A 15,910-nucleotide genomic window follows, 5' to 3' on the forward strand; every position below is an offset into this window, starting at 1 on the left:
AATCCCTCGAAAGAAGCAAATATGGAGAAAAATAAAATAAAAGGACTGCACTTTTACACAAATCTCTTTATTCTCATATTCAATAAATATATCATAACTTAGAAAATAAATAATACAACTGTGAAACATGATAGGTACTAAAAGAATGTCTTATATTGAATTGGGGCACTGATTTTTTTAACTACAGTGGTCGAAACTACAATCAAGTAACGCAAAGGCGTCTGGGCTCACGGCACACCTTGGTAACCCTGATAGCCCTGGAACTGATCGACGTATTCGGGTACCCAGCCTCGGTAGGGCTCGCTTACTTCTTCCTGAGACCTGTGCCAATGATCGTGTGTATGTATGTCGTGTGGCTTTATGATGCCGTAGCTGACTCTCGGAGGCAGTGGCGGAGGCGTAAGGAGAGCTTTGAGAGCTAGAGCACCGGAAATTAGAAGAGCGGCGAGTCCAGTACCCAAGCCCTTAATGCCAACAAGACCGATCAGGGTGATGACGATTGGTAGAACAATCATAGCCTTCAATTTCAGAGCCAGTAGAACAGGAATCAGGATTTTCTTGAGTTTGGAACGTCCTGAAGAAAGTAGGGAAAACAGATATTATCGTAAAATGCAAAAAGTGAGTAAAGATAATTTCGAACCACTATGCATATGGGGTACAATGTATCGGGTATATCCTGGCTAGAAAACCCATAATCTCATCCCCACCGTCGCTCTCGGAATCCTGAAACCTACTTTCTTCGAAGCATGCACCAGACCTCCACTCTCTACGGCCAAGGTCAAGTCGCCAGTATTTTCTCTCTGCGTCTCTATCCTCGAGGCAGTGGTAATCGACCTAAAAACCTACCTGGAACGCGTACCACACGTCCCTCTACCTGGAGAACATGGTAAAGCATGCTTCGCCAAGAGTTTCACCCTTCTTAACTATACCGACGACAATGGTGGGAGCGCATGTGGGTCAACGTGCCGTTACCACGTGCCCGGAGCATCGGGGCTTACTTCGGTTTATCTTTCTCCTTTTTCTTCTTTTATACTCTTTACCATTTTTATCTAGTATCGATCCCTGATCACATACGCGTATGTCTCTACATCTTAGCGTCACTCTGTTTCGGCTGCCTCGTATATACTTTGTCGGTAAAATAAGAAGATGTGGATTTGAATACACACAGGGCTAATAGAGCAGCAGCCTGATCCACGTGTTAGAAATCGATTGCAGCCCGGTCTTAAGATTCTAAGAACACATCTCATGGGATCCGATGTGATGGAGAGTAGGAAGAAAAAAAATCTTCTATATCATCTCGAGGCACATATTAAAAAGGTATTATCCTCAATCTTAGCCAACCAGAAAGGAGGATGCGGGAGAATACACTTGTCAGCGAATTGTTTCTCAGGTCGATGACATACTTACTATTCATTGGACGATGCTTTAGAAAGGTCTAGTATTTAAGAATACGATTTAAAGGGTTCTTTCTCATTCCGCGCTCGGCAGTCGCGGCCATAACTATGTTCGTAATGATCGAGGATCCTTTAAACGAACATCTAACAAGTCTGATATTAATCTATAATTTTATAGGCCGGTGGAATTTCATTTAGACGATGATGCACCGACGTTTTATTCCTTTTTATTCTCTCCTCGTCTCCGTCTCTTGCTCTTTGCCTTACTAGAGCATGTATGATATGCAGTCAATTTATACCCTTGGAAAATTTTTTGAAAGCTGTATCGATTTATTTGATATTCTTTTTTATAGGTTGTAGCTTTTTTAGTTGAAAATATAGTAATAAATGCAATAGCTCGTAGGTACTTTTAAGTTAGCTAGTGAAAAATTGGTGCTTTCTCTTTTGCTAATAGATTATAAACTCGGGTCTTGACGCGATTGAATGAATACGAACAGTAATTGTACGATTTCACACGCTAGCCATGCTGGATTGTTCTATATTTACTAAGGTCGCCGTATGCTTCAAAATATCATTTACCATGCGCCTGTTCTGCAGTCTTTAACGTCAGAAATTTAGTTAACTATTTTTTCTTTTATACTTAACTTGGACTGTTCGGTTAATAGATCCGATTTGACTACTTCTACATTTGAAGCTATTGCAAACTTATCCAACTGTTACATATACGAAGAAAATTGAGAGTATTTTCATATAATCGATAAATGGAAAATCTTACCCTCTGAAGCGCCTTGAGTGAAGCTTCTGAGTTCTAATTGAACGTCTTTTTCGCCAAGAGCTCTTCCGAAAAGATCAGCAGACGAGCCGTCATGGGGAAAACTAAGATGAATTTTGCGGCTTTGCAGGAATCTGTCTACGCTGCTGAGAAGTGGGTCTGTCTCATATTGACTGACTTCAGAAGCGTCGACTGGTATTTTTTCCAATGTGATCATGTCACCGTAAATACGAATGGTATCTTCGCCATTTAGTTGGTCCATAACTCGGGTTAACTTGTCTTCGGCACAGCGCATGTCGTTCTCACATTCCTTTTTTGTCTCCGCATTGACAAGGGCAAGGCTTACAGTAAGCAGCGCGATTTCCCACTTCATTTTTGCTAGTGTGATAATTTTCTTACTTATTTGTTACTGAATTAGACTAGAAAATGAACCGTTAATGCCGGTGACAATCGATGGTTCTTTTTGACTGTTCTGCCTTCAGGGCAATTTTTTCTTATATATCGCAGACCGGACAATAGTGGGGCTATGGTGGACTATTTGGCAGACGCTACCGACAACCGTGGTGTCAAGAATTTTAATTCCTATACGTTCTGTCCGTACCGCGATGCATCACAATGTGTCGGATTTGTAATTGATGCCAAATTAACCACATTTTCTTTTTTGCTGAACAGTCGATGTTCGCAAATATTCTATACAATTCTATTCTATACAAAAATATTCTATGCGATTCAACCGGTAACAAAATAAAAATAACCGATCTTCAGCAGTTCGAAATGTATTCATACTCCGATTTAAACTTCATCGATTTCCTCTTGACTTCTTTTTATTATGCGCATTTTGTTTCTTGAGATGAATCAAGGTGTCCATAACAGTAAGAAGACAAAAATAACCGATCTTTAGCAGTTCGAAATGTATTCATACTCCGATTTAAACTTCATCGATTTCCTCTTGAATTCTCTTTATTATGCGCATTTTGCTTCTTGAGATGAACGAGCTGTCGTATTAATGTATGGTAATTATTCGGATGATAGAGAAATAATGTCGTGTAAATGTGTGAAAATTTTTAAATCGTATCCGCTTATCAGTATTACATTTTTGTGACGGAAATTAGTTTTCTGTGACTGTCGTGACATGGTATGCAAAACGTTGGCCCGAATCTGATAGTAGGAGGCTTTCAGAGAGAGCTGTACATATCCGAATTGAATTGCTTATGAGGCAGCTGCTACAAGCTAATTAGCATAAACATATTAGCCGCTACAGATGTACGGGTGTCAATATTACATTATATATTAATAATACCGCGCTGTGTGGCAGATTCTGTAGATGACAAATTGCGACATTTAATAATTTTAATAATTTATTAAATAGTATTTAATTACAAATTGTCCCATAAATAGTTATAATATATTATGCTAGCAGTCGAGGGTGTAACCTAAATTTATAATTACAAATTATATTCGTGTATACGTGTTGTATAAATATGAATGAAATGACATTAGTTTTATGGCCTCTCTGTTACATGGCATGCGTCAAAAATGTGAGGGATGCGGCAGTACTGTTTTTCCTCCGGACCCATTGACGCCGTTTCGTTAATTAAGAATAATATAAATATAATTGTAACAATGTTGATGCTAGAACTAATTATAAATTTTCACGTTTAAATATTATTAATAACGTATTCCTTTCAGTCCACTGGCAAATTTGAAGAGTTTGAGGTCTTCGCCTCTGCTCTGTACCAAACTATGTACCAATAGTAATTCCTGTGTTCCGATTTATCGTTCCATCGTTCGTTCTTTTGCTTGTCTGTCATTCCATCCGTCCATTTATTTTTACATCCAAATAGTCGAGCGGTGGTTGATATAGCATTTTTACTTAGCTTCTTCGGGAGCTTGCCCACCGTAGGCAAGATGCTGAGCATCATTAGAATCGAAACTTCTATAATAACCCTGAGACTGAGAAGATGAGGGAGCTGACGACCAACTCTGAGAAGCCGGGGCTGAAGCCCAGGCAGCAATTGGCTGGACTCCCTTGCTGAAGATGTTACCAGTCGAGCTGCCACTGCCAAAGAGCTTTTGGAAAGCCAAGATACCGGCGAAAAGCAGAGCGATTTTACCGACAAACAGGGCCTTCGTCACGAGCAGAGCAAGTCCTCCCAATGCAATTGGGATCAAAGCGAAGATTTTCAAACCAGCGGCAGCCAGCAGGGGATGGATCGATTTCTTGGTTTTAGCTCTTGCTGTAAATGAGTAAAAACGCAGCTTTATCATCGGCGTAAAAGAATCCTTGTGCAAATAATTCGTATCTAACAGCATTGCTGTCAAGTAACTAATCGCTGTGGCCATTTTACTGATAAACCTTGACTTTGACTTTAGGTATGGCAGGTGAGAAATATTCAAATACTCTCTCACGGGTTCAGTGAGATTGCCCCGAGCGATTCGTACCTACGAATTTCTCAAGCTCTACAAACTCAGGGCACGGATTTGCTTGTCTATATCGCTAACTGTCGATATTATATCAGATTATGCGTTATGCAAAAGCCAGCAAAGATTTTAACATCAACTTGTTACATTTACTCTTGTCAGGCGAAATGATTCGTGAATCGATTACCACGTCCTGGAAATCGTGAAGTTGATAATGGACATTATTCATCTTGAGATGAACAGTGATTAATTTACAGTCGCAAGAACGAGCCGCTTATTTGCGACAGTAAAAGAAAATAACCATCGCAGTTTACGCCTGACGCTAAGGAAAGTGAAGGCCTCGGGACGTTGTGGCCATTGAGTCAAGTGGTAGTGAAAGGCCCACTCGAGACCTCTCCACTAACTAATGCCGATGCCGCAGCATAAGAGGAGTTACACAACGGGTGGCAACTCTCTGTGGAATCAGGAAGCTCAAATTCACCTTCTTCGATGGTGCGGGCGATCGATCCTTCGGGCAAGCTCAGCTTTAGACTGTGGCTCTTCAGGAAAGACACTACAGACTCGAACATCATGCTAGCCAGCTTGAAAGTCTTGTCGACTACTTCCCGAGGTAGTTCATTCATTAGCTCCGTTTCCGTTTCCAACATCTTACCACCTCGCTCCACTGAAACAAGACCGTGAACTTGGTCGGTTAGTTGGTTCAGCTGATCACAGAACAGTTAGACATAATCGTTCCTCGATACATTGTTCCGACTTAATGTATTCAAGAGGCGACATCTCTACGTACTAATTGGTAAAATATGTCAATGAACGAAATTGCGACGTGTGATATGGTTGACGAATCGTCTCTAGTATATTAGTGAATTCACTTCAGCTGCAGCCTGTGAGATATGTAGTTGACGTTGAATTTACTTTAGAAGTGAAAGGGATTGTTAATGGATAGTGTGAAAACTCACTGGGTACATCTCGCACAAACGTCACGCCATCGATCAGTTGGATGTCACTCGATCTTGCAGCTCTTCCCAAGAAATTGATGCTCTTTACCGCGATGCACGAGAACATATCTTCGTGATTTAGACAATCCAAATTTCCACTGGATCCAGGCATAGGCACGGCGAACGCGGAAGTGGCCAAAAGCCCGAGAACGATAAGTCTGTTCATGTTTAGTCGATTTTGGATAATTACTCGCTTTATCGGTAGAGGTCTGACTGAGGTGGCACTAAACTTCACAGTACGTTGAAAATTTTGGAGCAAAATGTGAACCAGCCCTGTGTCGCTTGAATCTTTATAGGTGCGCCCCCCACCACCTTACCGCCTCCTCATCTCGGTGACGATGCTGCCCCTCAAGAAAACTTTCCTCGATAATTTTTTAAACAAACCACTACCGGCTAAGAATGCGTTTACGCGGTCTTGCGGCCTGGGCGGACCCTATTGATGAGTCAAAGCGAGATTAGACTCCGTCGCCCCAACCCAGGGCTGGCTCAGCAGAATTTGGGTCAGCTACGGGAGAAGTGCTGTGTGGGTCTCGTCGAAAAAATGTGAAGAAGGTGCCGGTACAGGCTGGCTCGCACAGGAAGTTTTGGGGAATGATCCTGCATATCCAGAATTATCGGTGGATCAGAATGGTATTCCAAGAGTTTATTTTCGCTAGTACATAACGATGTAGGAAAGAGAATCGCTGTCCAATTTCCAGATCTATTTTACATGAAAGGTTGCTGTTGGAATGAGTATACAAAAATTTATATATCGTTCCGAAATTCATCTCTATTCCTGTCGAACAGTTCTTGAAGCCGATGCCTTTACATTCAGCAACGACTCGTATGCATAGGTAAGTAAGCGAATAGCCACGTATGAAACTCATAAAAATTCAGAAACACATCTCTTGTGATATTTTTGTCATTGTATGTATGCCGGCAGACCACACCTATCACTCAGCAGCAGGTAGACGCAAACAATATGCTAGTTCGTAACAGTTTCTACACGAGTTTATGGGTTTGGAAATTTGCTAAGCAAAGCTACGCAGATGTGTTATAAGAGGTTTTTCTCCGTGCCATTGGTACAGGTAATGAGAAAGTCGGCTGTCTTTGTTCTTTTGTGGATATGAACCGCGATCCAAATATTTGCTACAAACAACTCTTTCACCAAACAAATACTCAGTACTCGTGTATTTGATAATGTCATGCACCAGCGCACTGCTCTAGGCGAGAGCTGCATATAACATCCGCTCAAAATCATAAGGGTAAGCTGGCCAAGCTTGTCTTGATTGCCTTGACCCAGAGACGGCAACCGGTATCTGGTAACGCGTGGACCTTCCAATAGCCACGACTGGTTTTCTTACGTAATCCACGCATATAATGCAGCCGCATTCTAGTGCCTAAAAACAATTTTTGTTCGCTATGAATCCTGCGTTGTTCTACATATTGCTTCATCGGAAAAATCGATAATAGCGCTGTTAAATATCCTTAAAATTAACGAATTATCGACTCTTTCTTCAACGAAACTCAGCCCACCGACAGGAAATGCTCGAACGATACGTGACGCAGTGAAATTTGAGATTCATATATTGGCAGATCGGAATTTTCGATCCCGCTCCAAATGAGGATTCATGAAAATAGGTCGGTATTAATTTACCTATGTTTAAAATTCCGTTACCCTATTAGCAATGGTGACAATGGGAGGCATCTCATTGTGTGCCGAAAGATGGCGAGGTGTTTAAATATTTAGTATCGGTTTTGCATTACTTAACGGTAAATTGTACGGCAAGAGTATATCTGTAACTGCGGGCTCGAACTGGGCCTCAATTCGAGCTGTCTGACACTTTGCACATAGAATCGTAAGCGAAATTTTTTTTTCATATCAGAACAAGCAGGCCGTTCAAAATCCTGCATCCACAGTCAGTTAGGATCAATGGAAAGTGTCTTTGAATGAGTTTTTGTTTGCCCGAGAGAAAACGAGATTCTTTATTCAAAAATTACAGTCGCTTAATCGGTGCTAAATGGTAAAATTATTTATGTCACTTTAGCACGCTCCCCAGAACAATGTTATCTGATTTTTAAGAATGATTTCGCTTATTTAAGGATGTGACGGTACAGGAATCGTGTAAGATGAGCATATTACTTTGAGGGTTCATCACGAATAATTACATAATTATTCCTAGACGTAAGACTCTCGTTATTAGAATACCCTGGAGGACGGGTCCTGAGGGTCGGTCAATGCCCTGCGGGACTAGGTCGAGGCTAGCCACGTGCAGCCAAGGTTTGAATTTGGTTGCATTTGGACTCACTCTAAACTTCCTCTATTCCCGGTATGCATAAGTAAAGACTGACAATAATCTGGTATCTTTAACCAATGAGCGCATTTTTGCGAAATGGTTACAAAAGTTTATTGACGGGTTCATCCAACCCTTGAATCTTTTTCTCTTACAATGAAATATAATCAAATAAATTAAACCTAGACAAACAACAAGATAAAACTACTGACAGAATACTTATTGAGTTTCTATACAATTTAATCTATCACTTATAGTAGTCTATCAATTGGACTACGTGGCGCACAGGTATTGAGTTCGCAAATGGACTCAGGTCAGCAGTCCGTTTGCGAAGTCTTTAGGATGTTGAATAAAATGAATGCGGAAATGGCAGACCCCAATTCTGGTGAATGAGTCAAAAGGATTACGTTGAAGCCGGACTTGAGAGTGATTTCATTAACTCTTCGCGTCCGGTAAAAGAGAAACTTTCTCCCTCGGCATCTGACATAACTTTTGTAACTTGCGTCGTTTGGAATGTCTACAGATTTTGTAGAAATATTCTTCACTACCAGTTCAAGCGCGGTCAAGATCGTTTATATGATTTTAAAATGGAATTTCTAGGCACTTCATTACAGCCTAAAAGGTTCAAGGTGAGTAAGATTTCGCTTTTCTAGATTCGTGTTCATTTCTGCCCGCGTTGCAAAGAATTGACAACTTTCCTATGAGCACTGCCACTCTCGACTTTTATTACTCAACATTCTGCAACTGAAGACTCAACGAATCGCTATGTGAACTAATCTAAGCGTCCCATTAAAAATTTTCATCAGTATAGACTGCGATGTACTATAACATGAAAAGCAATTCAACGTATTAAACGCAAACTAATGAAATAATCAATAACTTGGTTAAAACTTTTCGTCTATTCTTCTTTAAGTATTTCCAATCTTACACTTTTCAAAACAAAAATGACCTTCTGAAGAAAATACTCAGAAAACAGGTTACTAAATATTTCTTGATTAATTGATTTCATTTAACATTGCCTAATTATTGTCTTAAATGTCAATCATGTCTGTGCAGATCCATGCGTGATGAAATTATCACTTTTGTTTTCAATCTCGATAATATTTGTAGGGTAAATCGTCATCGTCATCAGGATCAGCTCGTCTGTAATCCTCGTTTCGCCTATACTTGCTCAATGGGACGTTTACAACTTCATAGTTGGCACTGCCTGATCCCTGAGCAACCTTTTTGAGCCCCACAATGGACGCAAGGATGAGACTCATCAAACTTAGTATCACCGCCTTTCCGCTCAGTACAGCTAAAGTCTTCAAGGCAATCGGAAGGAGGATTGATTTAATGAGCAAAAAACCGACTACCAAAGGCAAAACGTACTTGCTCAATTTCGCCTTCTTTTTGCGACCTAGAAAAAAACAAGAAAATATTACTATCGGCAAGATTCACTTCACGATTGTGGGGGTTGATCATCTTTGAATCTATGAATATTTTGAATTCACCAATTGTTTGGATTGGTGTAATAATGTTTAAGTCCAGAAAAATGGTCATCATTTGTTCACTCTGCAGTTGATAACTTATAGGATCAAAAATAATAATTCCGATGTATTGTAAAATAATTTTAGTGCGTGACTCCTTTTTGAGTTAACAAGTAAGATGATACAACTTTTACAACACGTGTACACGTGCTGTACGATATAACTCATTTGCCTGAGCATGGAAAACTGAAAATATAGATTTATTGCTAACAAAGTTGATCAATTTTTTTTTAGCATTTGTTTAGTTTGAAATTCCACTGTGTATGGGGCGTTTAAAGCCAAAGTCAATTTTTCTTTGAATAAAAAAAGGAAATTAAAATAAATATAACAATTATTCTTATCACATTTTCAAACTATTATGGAAATATTTCTTTTGATCTTTGATTTCTGTAAAAAAATTCCACTCATCTGAAAAATGTCGCTCTTCGTGTTTTCAATCTTATAATTTTTAAGCTCACGCTATCCCCAAAAAATGGATTAAATTTGAGGTTAAATTTGAGATTAAATTTTGTACTAAAACAAAAACCAAAATTCATTGGACATCAAAATCCAACGGGGTCTGGCCGATGACCCTGTGATTTGATACAGGATGCCCCATATATAAATATGAGTTCTGATCGTGGTCATGGCTTTGTGCTTGGCGAAAAAAACCCTTTCAAGTGAAAAATCCAAGCATTACAAATGTGTCTAATTGATTTTTTGATTTTTTTTTTGCAGGTTACATGAATCAAACTTAGAGCCCAAGAAAAAAAATTTTCTTGGTTAAATTTGGAAGCACGTTTATCCAAGATGTCGGGTCGTATAATTCCAATCTAAAAATAATAAAACTGAAGTTTCTTTGTGACAGTAAACCAAACCATCCCTCACCTTCGACGAGATTATTTTCTGGAAGAAATAGTTCGAAAAAACTCATGGCGCGGTCTTCGACCCATCCGCTGATACCAGGAGAACCATTTTCTTCTATTGCAGTACCTTCAATTGGAGTCTCCTGACTGCTGACTTGAGACAACAGAAACGCCAAGTAAATGCAGCACAACGATAACATTTTGATTAGTTATTATTTATTGCATTAGCGATTTTCAGTTCAAATATAAAATATAATCTAATCGAAGAACTCGCGAGACGTTCAATATATCGAGTTCGTTATGCACAAAGAGAGCCTTGAATGTAAGCTTTCATCTTCCGAAAATTGTAAATCACTTGTCCTCGCGTGAAACATACAAAAAAATCGGCGACATATCGACGAAGCGATCAACCCTCAAAGAATCGGACAACTGGCTCTATTCCGAGGAAGTAAATAACCTTATATAGACTCTGTGGAAACAGTAAAAAGAGCCTTCAATCATCTGGGAACTGACGCGTGACGATCGTGCGGTTCCTCCAGTTCCTCCGGCTGCCGTTCGCGATTCTTCTTCAAGATCAAGCCTCTCGATTGGCCGTGACATTCTGTATTTGTGTGATGATTGGCCGATCTAAAACCCGATGCTCAACGCTCACCGTGGGAGAGTTTATCATCCATTAGCGCATTATTTCACACTTGAGTTACTTCACCTGACTGTTTTATTACAGACTGTCCATCCCCGTCATCCCGTTTCTTTATTTTCGTTCAATTCGTTATTATTTCTCCCAACTTTATTTAGGTACAAACTGGTCACCCAGAGTACTGTTTTTTACCTTGCAGCTGGGACAATTTTTCGAATCAAATAAAACAGACAAGGCTTGTAATAGGACAGAATTTAAGCATTGAAACGAGTATTAATTCATTACTCTGGACGTGCCAGCATAACTCTGGCGTGAAATTGGATATCGTGATCACTGGTAGTATTGGTTATGTTAGTTAAGTCGATTGTGATGAAAAAGTAGAATAGTAGTGGCAACCAGTCAGATCGTAAAACCAATTGCAATTCAACGATCTTATTACGAGCCGTTATTAATTAAAGCAAATGAAAAGTCGTTGGTAAAAACAAGTATTTATCACCAAAAAACGGTACACTGAAGAAAAACCGTAATGATGACGTTAAATCTAACAATCGTGACGAATTGTCGGGTCGACCGTAGACCACGTCCGATTACAGAGTCTGAAGTTTTAGAATATAACAAAGAGGCGGATTGAAAGATTATTATGAAATCTCATTCGTATTGTGTATACGAAGTAAGAGACGTCAGCCTAACTCTAGCACTTGAATAAAATTGCTGTAACTTGTGGGTCAGTCGTTTCATACGCCAAGAGCTACGGTAATTGGGTGAGGGAGATGATGGACAGAAAAATTATATCGATGTCTAGGGTATTCATGTCATCATTCCACCTTTCGACGCCGTTGAAGTCAGCTCGTCTATCTTGTTCAAGGAAATCTAGCTTAGTTACATGATTCGGATTTAACTTATTTCGCCGTGTTATACTTTTGTCAGTCAAGATTGTTTCAATGTCAAGGATGAAAATGAAGATAAGTCCCCCAACCGTTGTGGTAGACTTGAATATGGAGAACACAAGATGCGATAAACGAGCAAAAACTTATTAACTATCAATCGATCGGTCGTTCCTTGCCATTGAATTTTGCCCTCCAACTGGAGCAGCCTACGCGAGGTACCGCAATGCGTGTGTTTTCATTCGTATCTGGTAATTTCTTCATGAAAAACATTAGGACAGGAAAAAAGATATCCGAAGAACGATACACTGCTTTCTCGGAGATAACGTCACGTCCAGTAGAAGAAGATCATCTTGACGAAGAGTAGAGTAGCTCTGCACATGTCTTCGAGCTGGCGTTCTTCGAAACGGCACAAATCACATCGTGACCGTAACCCAAAATGCACCGCACCATTATTACCTCCAGGTAGACAAGCTGCCACCGTCTATTACGATATCCTGTCGTAGAGACATATACTTTTCGTAATTTTTTTTTCACAGACCGCATATTTTCCCGTCAACTGAAGCGTGCCCGTCTTGCTGTTCCCCTACTAGCACCACACTGCTTCGGGCTGGTTAGTTCGTCGGCGTCCTGCGCTCATTGCGGATCTCCGATATATCATATCGTAATTTCTAACGAAACCGATCGCCAAACTCGTAACCATGCACTCAAGCTGTTCGTGAACACTGGTCAGTTCTTCCCTTACCGTACGTAAATCGAGTTCCGGTGTTTCCAGTTCTCTAACACGGAAGGCCACGGAAAGTATATTCGGACTTTGATTCGTATTCCATCAGTCGAGTATGGTCTCGTGGTTGCTACAGATTCTTCGGTTACTTGATTTTGAGTTTGAAGTTTTCTCAATCCAATTTACTCTTAGTTCAGTAACGCACAACCAGCAACTGCATCAGTAGACAAAGGAGCAATGGGATACATCGTAATGAAGTAAAAGCCCAGCTGGAGTTAGCCAGAGATATTTGAAGCCACAAAATATGAAGATAAGAGTGACCTTGATTATTTTTATGTGCACTACCTTTGCTGCGAACGCTGATAAGTTTCCAGAGACAAAAGATCTGGCGAAGAAGTCCGAACCAAGGCACCGAGTGTACGAGTATTCAAGAAGCATCGAAGCCGTCAGCGTAGATTTCGGTAATGCAAATGGCGGAGGTCGAAGTGAAGTTACGAAGCATGTGCGCCTCTCCTACACCCCAGATGAAGAAGATATCTCAGACAGTATGGTCGGAAATCATATTCAGAAGGGATCCGAGAGGTCATTGCAGGTGCTGACTAGTACGAGGAAGAACTCTAAGCAGCCATCGAAAATTCTTGACTCTGATGGCTCGACCTCGAGCGAGAAAGGTGAATTCAATCGATCATTTCTCTTGATTTACGAATTAATTAAACAATATTTATACCAAAGTAACCAATTAAGGGTTCTCTTGCAGTTGTGTCGAGGAGGAGAAAGGACAAGATGGAGGATTTCATGATGCCACTCTTAGTGGCTTACAAAATGAAATTTGCTGCATTGATACCAATACTAGTGGGTGGGATGTCACTGCTGGTCTCAACAACAGCTTTGGCTGGATTCTTCTTTTCACTGTTCGCGGCCGTGCTAGGACTCAAAACCGACTAAACATGCTATCCAAGGAAGGATAGCTCTAACGTAAAGAGAAACTGTATATTTTCAACCTGGAGCATCTTCAATTGTGCAGAGAGAACTTTGCAAGAAATGATCGATCGTGCAGCTGGGCAATGATTATATTTTGTCGATAACCCAAATGTGTAGGTTTTATTTACGCTTATTTCTACCTACCTTATGTTAGCTCGATATACTCGGAATAGCCAGATAAATCAAGCGCAAAATGTCTGGGTAAACGGGCTATCATTGACCATCATCAAGCTGCTCTAAGACAGCACTTTATTGATGCAAACAAGTGCATCAACCTGAGGTATTATCTGCGAGGTTGAATCGTGTGGCGAAATAACGGGAAAATATTCTATACGCATACAGGCGTACATCAACTGTTACACAATAAAACAAGTTCAATATTATTTTAGATGATAAATATTTGTTTAATTTAATTGGCTTAACATTAGTACATTTGTTTTGTCGCGTTTTACATGTTTCGATCTGGATTAGGTGTATGAATGGATATGGCTTTTCATGATGTATCCAGTTATAATTAATCTCTTATTAGCTAATTTAAATATTCTTCTACAATACACGCTTGTTCCCCGGATATTAAGATTAAACGTGTTCGTAGTTTTGAAATAGTTTATTTCAGGTAGGTATTTATTATATTAAATTAAGATCTTACCTACTTCATCTCATGACACTGATGACATTAAAATTTCTTACGCTCTGTAATAAATAATTCGTTATATTCAACAAAGCCTAAATCTGACTTTCTGCTTCGCCTATCCCGCAAATAAAATATTAGTGACATGAACGCAATGTAGGGAAGTGTGGAGTAGATCTTTGTGAGCCAGGGGCAAAGCGAATTCAATACTAGCAGTATCGCAATTCTGCAAAGTGTATGAAGGTGTTGAATTCAACCTAACCTCTGCTTACATAATTTCTATTCTTCCCGACAGGCCTGAAAGTAGCAGTGAATAATCTTCGAAATAGTAATGTATTGGAAAAAATGTAATTAATTATAAATCGTATAACGAGATGCTACGATCTATAAGTAACGTTCATAATAAAAAAAACTCATCTCTTCAGCTATCTAATCTCTCTTTAGTTGTGTTGAAAATTATGTCGCGATATCAGAATTGCCGGATGTTTATCTTTTTCAGGAAGAAACTGTCTTCTATACTTGTAATTTTCGCCTTTTTCACAATTAACGGGAATCGTTGATTTGTCCTTTGTAGGCTAAGCTGTGAGCGAAACTCTCATCCGTCTGCTTGAAGCCTTCGGGAACAGGTACAACGGCGTCTAGACCCAGACTCCTCATGCTCCTATCCCAGCCTCCGCCGCCGCCGCCACCGCTGCTCTGCCAACCCCCACCGTGGTGCATGTCTCCTCCTCCACCTCCTTGTTTCTGCTGGAGCAGCTTCTTCAAGGCAATGATGAGGGAGAGGACCAGAGCTATTTTAGCAATGATGAAAGCTTTTCCCGCCAGCAGGAACAGGCCCATCATCCCCAGTGGTACCATAGCGATCATCTTCATGCCCATACCCATCATCATCATGCCCATCATTTTCTTCATTTTACCACGACCTTCTTCGATACTTCTTTTGAGGTCAGTAGACGTCATTTTTGGCAGACTTATTTGTAGATCAAAACCGTTCATTAGAGAGGTGATCTTGTTGAACAGGATTGTGTTCAACGTCTCTTCTCTGAAAGATCCGGCTCTGCCTAGAGATTCGAGATCCTGTTCAGAGTAGCGCTGTGTATCTACATGATCGTTCTTGATCAATTCAACGTTTTCGGTGATCGGTATGTTGCTGTTAATTCTCCCGAATCTATCGAGAAAAGAAATCGCCTTCTTCTTCAAACATGGCGAGAGACCGATGTCCTGCTGCTGGCATTCCTCGTACACACGAAAGGCGGTTCTATAGCCTTTTTCAATGATATCAGCGTCATCCGCTGCCCTGGCAAGCTTCGACGTTATCGTCAACACCAAAAGAAAACCGAAGCTTTTTGCGAAGGTCATTTTCTCGCCGTATTTAAAGACTACTTCCACAAAATCGAATCACAGTATTCCAATTTTCTCCTACCACACTTAAACTGAATTGCACAATTAGTTAAATTTGTACCGGTAAAACTTCGAACAGTGAAAACTTCGTTGGCACACAGAGCGTTTAGTACCAGCTGACCACAGTAGGGATAACTTCAATAACTGACTTTTTATGCACTTGGCTGGGCAGAAATTTGTCGTTGAACGAGTATATGTATCCAGTATCCAGATTCGGTACAGCGACGAGAACACCGGAACCCTATACCAAAGGGATCGCAACTTCGACTGAATCTAAGCAGACGTTCGGCGAAATATATACTGTCAGATCGTCGGAGGGGTGGCATGTATGTGTTTGTGTGCCTCGAAACCATGCCGAGATAATAGTTCGTTCGTGCTCTCTATGATCGAGCGGAGGTGCGTGGGGATGTGACCCCAAAGGAG

General features: G+C 40.4%; 5 protein-coding genes across 7 annotated transcripts; 1 reads left to right on the plus strand and 4 right to left on the minus strand.

Annotated features, from left to right (window-relative positions):
* Window positions 1-63: 63 nt before the first annotated feature.
* On the minus strand, window positions 64-2,629 carry LOC124305510 (uncharacterized). Its single transcript, XM_046765049.1, has 2 exons — window positions 2,170-2,629; window positions 64-574 (listed from the first exon to the last, which is right to left on the minus strand). Exons 1-2 carry the CDS (start codon window positions 2,537-2,539, stop codon window positions 228-230), a joined length of 717 nt encoding a protein of 238 aa, XP_046621005.1. The 5' UTR covers window positions 2,540-2,629; the 3' UTR covers window positions 64-227.
* A 297-nt stretch (window positions 2,630-2,926) lies between these two features.
* LOC124305160 (uncharacterized) lies at window positions 2,927-5,850 on the minus strand. 2 transcript variants are annotated; one of them, XM_046764262.1, is made up of 3 exons: window positions 5,544-5,850; window positions 5,069-5,269; window positions 2,927-4,403 (listed from the first exon to the last, which is right to left on the minus strand). In XM_046764262.1, exons 1-3 carry the CDS (start codon window positions 5,746-5,748, stop codon window positions 4,036-4,038), a joined length of 774 nt encoding a protein of 257 aa, XP_046620218.1. In that variant the 5' UTR covers window positions 5,749-5,850; the 3' UTR covers window positions 2,927-4,035. The 2 variants fall into 2 exon arrangements, with proteins under 2 accessions (XP_046620218.1, XP_046620226.1); XM_046764270.1 differs by having other exon boundaries at window positions 5,069-5,251; window positions 5,544-5,849.
* A 1,737-nt stretch (window positions 5,851-7,587) lies between these two features.
* LOC124310526 (uncharacterized) lies at window positions 7,588-10,639 on the minus strand. The gene is made up of 2 exons (XM_046774578.1): window positions 10,252-10,639; window positions 7,588-9,254 (listed from the first exon to the last, which is right to left on the minus strand). The coding sequence occupies exons 1-2, from the start codon at window positions 10,427-10,429 to the stop codon at window positions 8,944-8,946; spliced, it is 489 nt and encodes a 162-aa protein (XP_046630534.1). The 5' UTR covers window positions 10,430-10,639; the 3' UTR covers window positions 7,588-8,943.
* Window positions 10,640-12,402: 1,763 nt separating this feature from the next.
* On the plus strand, window positions 12,403-14,418 carry LOC124303882 (uncharacterized). 2 transcript variants are annotated; one of them, XM_046761674.1, is made up of 2 exons: window positions 12,403-13,145; window positions 13,219-14,418. In XM_046761674.1, exons 1-2 carry the CDS (start codon window positions 12,779-12,781, stop codon window positions 13,440-13,442), a joined length of 591 nt encoding a protein of 196 aa, XP_046617630.1. In that variant the 5' UTR covers window positions 12,403-12,778; the 3' UTR covers window positions 13,443-14,418. The 2 variants fall into 2 exon arrangements, with proteins under 2 accessions (XP_046617630.1, XP_046617641.1); XM_046761685.1 differs by having other exon boundaries at window positions 13,232-14,418.
* On the minus strand, window positions 14,048-15,748 carry LOC124303876 (uncharacterized). Its single transcript, XM_046761660.1, has one exon. The coding sequence runs from the start codon at window positions 15,443-15,445 to the stop codon at window positions 14,630-14,632; it is 816 nt and encodes a 271-aa protein (XP_046617616.1). The 5' UTR covers window positions 15,446-15,748; the 3' UTR covers window positions 14,048-14,629.
* Window positions 15,749-15,910: the final 162 nt, after the last annotated feature.

Source organism: Neodiprion virginianus, chromosome 1, assembly GCF_021901495.1.
Source record: "Neodiprion virginianus isolate iyNeoVirg1 chromosome 1, iyNeoVirg1.1, whole genome shotgun sequence".
NCBI lineage: Eukaryota > Metazoa > Arthropoda > Insecta > Hymenoptera > Diprionidae > Neodiprion > Neodiprion virginianus.